General features: G+C 38.9%; 1 protein-coding gene and 1 pseudogene across 1 annotated transcript; one reads left to right on the plus strand and one right to left on the minus strand.

The window, feature by feature from the left end:
- Positions 1 to 563: 563 nt before the first annotated feature.
- OR1L6 (olfactory receptor family 1 subfamily L member 6) lies at positions 564 to 1,496 on the minus strand. The gene is given in 1 exon segment (NM_001388817.1): positions 564 to 1,496. A coding segment is annotated over 1 exon segment (933 nt).
- Positions 1,497 to 2,821: 1,325 nt separating this feature from the next.
- On the plus strand, positions 2,822 to 3,100 carry LOC106559323 (annotated as a pseudogene).
- Positions 3,101 to 10,369: the final 7,269 nt, after the last annotated feature.

The following is a 10,369-nucleotide window of genomic DNA, read 5'->3' on the forward strand; positions in this document are numbered from 1 at the left end:
CTCAAAGACTAGAAAGACTTTGTACTTTCTTGAGTAATAGAGAAAGTCAAACCCATAGAAGAGGCTTAGCTTTATTCCACTTCAAGATACTTTATTTATATAGCTGGCAGAAATGTTTTCCCTGAAATGTGGATTCAGTCAGTACTTGGCCTGGGATTGCACATGTAATTGGTCAATGTTGTTGATAGAAACTAACTGTTCTAGCTTCCAGTCAAGGCTCTTATTGCTTTCCACAATATCTTTTATGATCTCTTTGGGTGCCATGTGACAAATGGGTAGATGGGAAAGATAATGTGATCATCCCTTAGGTCACCTCCTAATGATAGTGTTCCATTTATTTTCTCTTTCTATTTAAAAATATTTTATTTATTTATTTTGACAGAGCAAGAGAAAACGCATAGGCAGGGAGGGGGAGTGGCAGGCAGAGGAAGAGGGAAAAGCAGGCTCCCCTCAGAGCAGGGAGCCCAATGCAGGGCATGATCCCAGGACCTTGGGATTATTACTTGAGTCGAAGGCAGGCATTTAACTGACTGAGCCACCCAAGCACTCTCTATTTGCTCTTTCTATGAGTGAATTCTGTCCCTTAATTTAATCAAACCCCTCTTCATATCTTTGTTCCTCAGGCTATAGATGAAGGGGTTCAGCATGGGTGTCACTACTGTGTACATAACTGTGGCTACCCGGTCCTTCACCACTGAGTACATGGACAGGGGCCTAAAGTAGACATAGATGACACTCCCATAGAACAAAGCCACTACAGTGAGGTGGGAGCCACAGGTAGAGAAGGCCTTCCACTTCCCAGCTGCAGAGGGAATTCTGAGCACAGTGATGATGATTCGCAGGTAGGAGAAGAGGATGCACAGGAAGGGGGTTGTGATGACGGCCAGGGTCTCAGTCATGACCACAATCTGGTTGGAGGATGTGTCAGAGCAGGATAGCTTTAGTACAGGTTGGGTATCACAAAAAAAGTGCTTAATGACATGAGAGGCACAGAAGGACAGGCGGGACATGAGTAGCACTCGGAGCAGGGAGTGCAGGTGGGAGATGGTGCAAGAGCCCAGCAGCATGAGGAGACAACGCCGTGGGTTCATGACCCTTTCATAGTGGAAGGGGTTGCAGATGGCCACCAGCCTATCTATGGCCATAGAGGCCAGAAGGTAACTGTCAGTGTTTGCAAAGGCCATGAAGAAATACATCTGGATCAGGCAACCCACAAAGGAGATAACCTTGGTCTCTGATAGTAGGTTTGCCAGCATGTTGGGCACAATCACTGTTGTGAAGCAGATATCTGTGAAGGACAAGTTGCTGAGGAAAAAGTACATAGGAGTATGGAGCCGGGAGTCAGACTGGATAACTAAGATGATGAGTACATTGCCCAGGACAGTGACCAGGTACATGATGAGGAAGATGGCAAAGAGTGGTTTCTGTAGCTGAGGACTGGAAGAGATGCCCAGGAGGACAAAGCCTGATTCGCTGCTATAGTTCTTTGTTTCCATGTCTGTGCCTCTGTGGACGGGGTGTGGAGAAGCAGTTGGAGAGATGTGAAGGGCAACTTCATCAAGTCAGATTCTTCCCTAATTTCCAGGTCATAAAAATGCTCATTAATATTTGTTCTGATTTTAAAGAGTATTTATTTCAAGAAAATCTAGAAAGAGGGAGTAAAATCCAATAAGACAAAAATAAGAAAATTCCAAGCTGCTTTCTACATGAGACACTAATATTTTTCCATTGTCCTTAGGTAAATTAAAAAAAAATTTTTATTGGAGTTCAATTTGCCAGTTCAATTTGTTATATAGCATAACACCCAGTGCTCATCCCGCCAAGTGCTCCCCTCAGTGCCCATCACCCAGTCACCCCAACCCCCCGCCCAATTCCCCTTCCACTACCCCTTGTTCATTTCCCAGAGTTAGGTGTCTCTCATGTTTTGTCACCCTCACTGATATGTTCACTCATTTTCTCTCCTTTCCCCTTATTCCCTTTCACTAATATTTATATTCCCCAATTGAATGAGACCATATAATGTTTGTCCTTTTCCGATTGACTTATTTTACTCAGCATAATTTTTTAAAGGAAATTCTGCTAGTCTAATTTGTCTGAGTTTCTCAATTTCTCTTTCTAGAGATTCTTTTTCATTTGTATCTTCAGCAACTCCTTAGGTTTTTTTCTCTTCTTTGCCCATGGAATGTCTTTATATAAATGAAATTTTTGACTAAATACCTGTGGAGCCTTCATTCTACACTTTTAAATAATACCTGTCTAGAAAACTTTGAATATAAGCATCCCATTCCACCAATTAGGCCAAAGACACGTCAAGGACGGCCTCTGTTACCACTATTAAGCTATAGTACTCAGATGGTAGTGAAAGCCAGTGAAAAAGCAAAAATAATGAAAGAGGCATAATATTTCACTTGCCATTATTTTTTAGTTGACTTGTTTGGCTATCTAGGAAAATCCAAGGTACTCATCTGAGAGCGTTTAAACTATGAAGATGTATCAAAGTGGCTAGGTATAAGATACCTAATACAAATATTAATATTTACCCTGCAGTAGAAAAATATAGTGGAGTAAAAAATTTCCTTTGGCCATGGCAAGAAAGTCTAACCATCTAGCCACTGTAGCACTTATCCTGACCCAGACTCTCTGTCTGTACTTGGATTGTCAGGAAGCCTCCCAGCCTCTCATGGGTATAGGATATGAGAGCCTATGCTCCAGTAAGAAATCAGGCCTCATTGGAGACATTCAAACAAAGTTTGGAGAACTCATTTTCCAAAAAAATAAGGAAACTCATGCATTAGAAAAGGTATAAACATACCAAAAGCATATGGCAGCACAATTACCAGAATCTGATCAGACCAAACAGTTTAATGATTTTCTTGAAACCTACAATAAACTTATAGCAATCTACTTTTTGGACTTTGTTAAAGACTTCATAACAAGAGAAGTAAAACCTGAGGAGATCATCTGTTCAGAACATTGCTTATGGAAATATTTAAAAATGACACAAAGTAAATCCATGAGATTTCAGGAATATCATATTTAGCTGATTGAAGCCCTGGCAGCCAAAGCAGGATTCTGGCCCACCAGGATAGAGAAGTCTTGATGGATGGATGAACTTTTGATGAATTCCAGCAGCCGTTATGAGGGAAAAGAGAATTCATCTGCTTAAAATCCCCTCAAAGCAGTAGCCACCATGTTAAACCATTTGCCATGGCTGTTCAGGATATGGAAACAACTAAAGAAACAAAATTGCTATTTCCCAGGAAATCAAGATAGAAGGTCTTATTGTTCAATGAAAATACTAAGGTGCAACATTTGTTGAGGCCTTAAGATTCAGCAGCTTGGTAACTTCATTAAAAAAATAAATCATTGTTTTGTGGTGCTTGGGTGGCTCAGGTGATTAAGCATCTGACTCTTGGTTATGGTTCAAGTCATGAGTTCACACTTAGTCATGGGATTGAGCTCCACATTGGGCTCTGCGCTCAGTAGAGATTCTGCTTCAGATTTTTTGTCCCTTCCCAGCCCACTCTCAAATAAATAAATAAATAATCTTAAAAAAATAATAAACTAGAGGTACCTGGGTGGCTCTTTTGGTTAAGCGTCTGGTCCTCTCAGGTCGTAATCCCAGAATAGCCCTTCCTGTGAGGGTCCCTGCTTGGGGTGTGTGTGTGGGGGGTCTGCTGCTCCTTCTCTCTCTGCTCCTCCCCCTGCTGTGCTCTCTCTTGCACGCTCCCTCTCTTTCTCTCAAGTGAATAAATAAAATCTTTTTTAAAAAATTGTTTTTTCTTCCAAAAAAAAAAGTCTAAAAAATATTTGGGAATAAATCTGATAGAAAAAAGTAAAAAGAAATGAGAAAGATCTGTCTGAAGAAAGTGTAACAGAACACAAAGGGATATCTAAATAAATGGAGATACTATAGAGGTACTATATTTCTACAAAAAGAAGATTCAATATTTTAAAATGCCAATTCTGTGATTACACATGTGATATTATACAGTAGCTGTCTTTATCTTTTTAGCATGATGCCCACAAGTTCCACCCATGTTGTTGCAACTGGCAGGATTTCCTTCTTTTCTATTGCTGAGTCTAAAAAAGATAAATTCATAGAAACAGAGAGTAGGATTGTGGTTACCAGAGATGTGAGATGGGAGAAATGGGGACATGTCAAACAAAAGGTACAAATTTCCAGTTGTAAGGTCAGTAAGTTCTGGAAATCTAATGTAAAGCATGCTGACAAAAGTTAATAATATTGTAGTATATACTTGATATTTGCTAGGAGAGTAGATATTTATTATTTACTTTCATTGAGCTATAACTGACATATAACACTGTGTAATCTTAAGTCGTAAAATGTGTTGATTTGATGCATTTAAATTGCAGTATGATTACCAGCATAGCATTGGCTAACACCCCTATCACACCACATAATTATCATTTCTTTTTTTGTGATGGGAAGAGCAATTTCTCTTAGAAACTATGAAGTTTATATATAATTCATTATTGTTGTCTATAATCGCTATGCTGTGTGCTACATCTACAGGATTTATTCATCTACTGGTTGTGAGTTTGTACCCTTAAACAACATCTCCCCGATTCCCTCACTCTCCCAGCTCCTCCTAACCACCATTCACTTTGAGAGCGTAGTTCTTAAATGTTCTTGTAAAAGAACTAGAGATAGTAATTATGTGAAGTGAGAGAGATATTAAGTAACCATACTGTGGGAATCATCGTACAATGTGTAAGAATATCAAATCATCATGTTGTACACTTTTAACTTACGCAATGTTATATGTGAATTATATCTCAATACAGCTGGAAAAAATTCTTCAAGAATTAATAAAATTTAGTGCACCACAATAAGACTCCAAGAGCATCTTTTTCCCCAAGAGTATTTTTTTAAAAGATTTTATTTATTGGGATGCCTGGATGGCTCAGCGGTTAAGCTCTGCTTTTGGCTCAGGATGTGATCCTGTAGTTCAGGGATCTTTTTTAAAAGATCTTATTTATTTATTCATGAGACACACACACACACACACACACACACAGAGAGAGAGAGAGAGAGGCAGAGACACAGGCAGAGGGAAAAGTAGGTTCCTAGAGGGGAGACTGGTGTGGGACTCGATCCCAGGACCCAGGATCATGCCCTGAGCTGAAGGCAGACGCTCAACCGCTGAGCCACCCAGGCATCCCCACAAGAGCATTTTTAATAGAACTGAGAAGGTCATTATAAAATTCATTTAGAGAAATAAATGGCCCAGGAAAGACAATTTTGAAAAATTAGTATAATGACAGAGCTTTTCTTTTACTTTCTTTTCTTCTCTTTTCTGAGAGAGAGAAAGAGAGAGAGTTTGTGTGTGTGTGTGCGTGTGTGAGAAGGGCAGAGGGAGAAAGAGAGAAAGAACCTTAAGCAGGCTCCATGCCCAGTGCCAAGCCTGATGCAGGGTTCAATCTCAGAACTCTGAAACCATGACCTGAGCTGAAATAAAAAGTTGGATGCTCAAATGACTGAACCACTCAGGCACCTCAACAGAGAGTTTTTCTAACCAAAAATGAAAGTATGTAATAATGAAAAAGAATATGATAATGATACACAGAAAGAAAAACCAATCAATGAACCAACATAAAGAATTCTGTATGCCTATATTTATATATGTATATAGATCTGAATCAATAGACATGCTAAAGTGTTGTAAAAATAAGGCACATGATGTGATGAACACTGGTTTTTATATGCAACCGATTAATTATTGAAAGCTACTTCTGAAACTAATGATGTACTATATGTTGGCAAAATGAATTCAAAGTAAAAAAAAAAGAAATAATAAGGCTATATTTCTATCTAACCCACACAGAAAGAAAACCCATATAAGTGAACAAACTAGAAGTAAAAAATCAAAGTCATAAAGCAGCAGCCAAAAATAAAGGACATATTTATATAGTCTCAGGATGTGGATGCCATTCCAATTGAGGAAAAAAATGTAGAGGCAAGAATGCCAAAACACTGTACTCAAAAATGTGAAACTTACACCAAAAGAGATCATAAGTACAACTAAAATATTAACTATTGACTCAAGAAAATATCTACAACACATCTGTAGAAATGTGTTGAAAACATATCAACCTAGTTGGTAATCAGAAAATGTAAATTAGACTGAAACACAATTTTCACTCATCACATTGTCAATAATTTTTTTTGGCAATATTCAAAGGGAAAAAGACCCTCACATACATTGGCATTGAGAGGATAATCTGCATAGGCTTTTTGGTAGTGTCTATCAGAATCGAAAATCTACATCTCTTTGTCCAATAATTCCACTCATAAAAATCTATCCTTTAAAAATACTCATATATGCATAGCACAAAGATACATACACAAATTTTTGTAGCATTACTTACAATACCAGATAAAAAAAGAACAAAGAAACAAACAAACAAACAAAAAAACCAACAGAGGAAACAACCTAAATAACCACAAATTATCAAAATAGTTAATAGTGCATTCTCATTACTCGGTGCACCCAGTCTTTAAAGAAATAAGACGGCTAATGATAGTCAACATTTATTAGTACTTAGCATATTCCACCCTGAGGTAAATGCTTTTCACATCTTTTATGATTTTATTTTCCCCAAATCCTAAATAGGCACCATTATTATCCTTATTTGCAATTAAAAAAATAGAATTTAGCAAAGTAATTTACCAGATACCACAGTTAGTAAGTGGTAGAACTGGGATTTTAATTCAGGCAGTCTGATGGCAGAGCTAGTCATTGCTAAGCTATATTATCAAGGTTATACTATTGTCCATGATATTTTGTTAAATGATAAAAGTAAGTTGCAGAGCAATGCATAAATAACAATTCCATCTTCTGTAAAGGAATATATCTCCTTTATATTTGTGTTTGTTGTGGTGTGTGTCTGTTTTTTTGTGTGTGTGGTTGCCTGTCTGAAGCCAGATTATAGGTATGGAGTAAGGAATTCCTTCCATATTTAACTTTATATACAGATATGTCCTGCTTAGGGACATAGAGTCTTTCAGGGCTTTTTCCAGGGATGGTCCTTCTCTGTTCAGCTCTCCAAAATCTCTGCTTTATGCCTAGTATTCACTCCTATATCAGATTGGAGCTTGGCCCAGCCATTCCCAGCTGTTAAATTGTAGATTCTAAAACAAGCGGACATTGGAAATATGCCTCCTGGATTAATTTGTGTGAATTATTGTCTTCTGTCTCAACATATGTTTGGAATCCCTCTGATGGACCAGAAGTGCTTAAAGTGGGACTTGTGCTGAAACCCAGTCGCTTGTGTCCCTTTGTTGAGCTGTCAGTGCCTCATCCAGATGTCTCCTACCAGAGACACCCACTTCATTCCAGCCACTTCCCATGGATATTCTCCATCATCGTAATATAATAGCTAGTAATGACACAGTGCTTATGTGTACCAGACAGGAATTTTACATACATTAAATCAATTAGTCTTCACAACACCCCATTTTACAGATAATGAAAGTGAGGTACAAGGAATTGAAGTGACTTGCATAAGTCCACACAGCTAAGGTGGTGGAGTCCAGCTTGAGAACGTGTGGCTTATCCCCTGCATTATGCTAGCTTTCTCATTCACTTGTTTCCTGTCTTTGAGACGGCGGAGAGAAACTAGGATGAGGAAAAGGGAGGAAGATCATATGAAGAGGTTGACCCCCAGTCTCTGTTCCCAAAGACCCCTCAGCCTGCCTACCTGTGGGCTTGACAGAGGAGAGTCAGGGTCCTGACCAGTGTCAGGGCCTGCCAGGGAGTTGAGATCAGGCTCTGAATCTGTGAGGAAGCAGGGCAGGGCAAGTGCCGATCTACTTTCAGAAAAGTGCAATCTCTTCTCTCTATGTACAGTGGATGTTGGTGATGGAAGAGGAGACCCAGGGGCCTGTCTTCCGTGAATCTTAGAGCCCTGAGGGCCTTGTCCCTGTGATCTTCCCAAGAGAGAAGAACATTGTCCTCACTGAACTCTGAGCCTTGGGGAACCTGGGCTCTAGAGGTGTAGCCCCATATTCCTGGAAAGGGAATTAGGGCCATGCAGCAACAGGGGTGGTGGTATTTTGTGCACATATATGTGAAGCATGTACACGAACATGTGTGTTCTTGCACACACACATGTTCTCTGTTCATGCATGTGCTCCTTGCATGTCTGTAGGTGGGCTTATGTGTGCCTACCTGGAAGGAGAGGTGATGGCTTCTGAAGTTCTGTCTCCATGCGTGACTGTATCTAGGCGCAGGAATAGTGCTACGAGGAAGGGATTAAAATACAGGCTCTGGAGCCATTTGGAATAGATTCAGATGCTGGCTCTGCCGTTTATATGCTGTGTGAGTTTTTATAATATTTAACTTCTTTGAGCCTCATTTTGTATGTGTGTGTGTGTGTGTGTGTGTGTGTGTGTGGTTTTTGTTTGCCTTTCTTAAACATTTTATTACTTCAGTTTCTTAAGGCAGATATCCCAGTTACATTAATTATTAAATGGGGGAATTTGGGCAAATTGTTTTGCTTCTCTAAACCACATTGTCCTCATCTATAAATGCATAGCAATCTCAACTTTAGATATTTTCTTTTTTCTATTTTTTCCCTTAATAGCCTTAATTTTTTTAGAGCAGTTATAAATTTATAGCAAAATTGACCACGTGGTACAGAGTTCCCACATGCCTGCAGGCCCCATACACACACTGAACTTCCCCAATTATCCACATCCCTACAAGAATGTTACAGTTGTCATAATTGATGAACTCCATTGACACATCATCATCACTCAAATCCATAGTTTACATTAAGGTTCACTCTTGGTGTTGTACATTCTATGAGTTTTGACAAATGTCTATTGACACCACTATAGTATCATAGAGAGTAATTTTAATGTCCCTAACATCTTTTGTGTTCCACCTGATCATTCCTCTCTCCCACCTATGCCCTGGCAACCACTGATCTTTTTACTGTCTCCACAGTTTTACCTTTTCCAGAATGCCATATAATGGAATCATATAGTATGTAGATTTTTCAGATTGACTTTTTTCATCTAGTAATGTGCATTTAAGTTTTCTCCATGTGTTTTCCAGACTTAATAGCTTACTTTTTTTTTTTTTTTTTTTACTGAATACCATTTCATTGTTTGGACATATCACTATTTATTTATCTACTCATCTACTGAAGAACAGTAGCAACGTATTTGGTGCTTCCAAGTTTGGTAATTATGAATAAAGATACCATAAACATTCATATGTAGGGTTTTGTGTGGATATGTTTTCAAGTCCTTTAGGTTAATACCAAGGAATGTGATTGCTGGATGATATAGTAAGAGTATGTTTAGTTCTGTAAGAAATTGCCAGATTGTCTGTACCTTTTGAACTTCCACCAGTAATGAATGAGAATTCTTGTTACTCCACGTTTTTGTCAGCATTTGGTGTTGTCAATGTTTTGAATTCCGGCCATTCTAACGGATCTGTTGTGGTATCATACTGTGGTTTTATTTTGCATTTCCCTGATGACATGTGATGCTGAGCATTGTTTCCTATGCTTATTTTCTATCTGTATATCTTCTTTGGTGAGGTACCTTTAAAGTCTTTGGACTATTTTATTAGGGCTATTTATTTTCTTATTATGGAGTTTTTGAAAAAGGAATCTTTTGATACAGATCTCAGTCTCAGGGAGCACAGAGCAGGGTGAGAAGGATGGAGAGAAGGGTAAATGGACAAATAGAAGCTTTCCATCACAACCCCATCTGGCTACCAGAGTGATCTGTATAAATTACAACACTAAAAAAAGAAGAAAAGTTAGCTGTTCTGAGCCATGCCCCCATGCTCAAGAGGGAATGTCTGCTTGTCCTCCTATGAGCTTATCTTTGCTGCTGCTGTTCACTCTGATTTGTTTCACTGCAAAATGTGATTAGGTCTTCTCCCATTATTTCTCAAAACACACAATGCCCAAGGCTGTATTTACCAGGACTTGAAGGTAACACAAAAGGATAACAATGGAGAAAACTGTAAAAGTAGATCACCAGTCTCACTGTCCCTAGATGCTGCTGGCTGTGTACTCTTTTTTAAGGGGCTCTCCTTCTGATCTTTTCTTGCCTTATCCTGGCAGCATCATCTTATGGCACATTTGTCTCTCCCAGAGGAAAGTCCCCTTTTCCATCTTCTCATTTTCCCAAATTCAAGTCCCTAACAACATATTTCTGGACTCACCACGGGACTGTGGGGTTGACAGACTTAGCAACTCTATGAGGAACTAATATCAATAATCTCCCCAGAGATGATATGTCTGACGAAGACAGTCACTTACACTTGTAATAAAATGCATGCTGTCTCAATTTAAAGCTCTGAAATGATAATATCCTGGCTCA

This window comes from Canis lupus, chromosome 9, assembly GCF_011100685.1.
Source record: "Canis lupus familiaris isolate Mischka breed German Shepherd chromosome 9, alternate assembly UU_Cfam_GSD_1.0, whole genome shotgun sequence".
In the NCBI taxonomy this organism is placed as follows: Eukaryota; Metazoa; Chordata; class Mammalia; order Carnivora; family Canidae; genus Canis; species Canis lupus.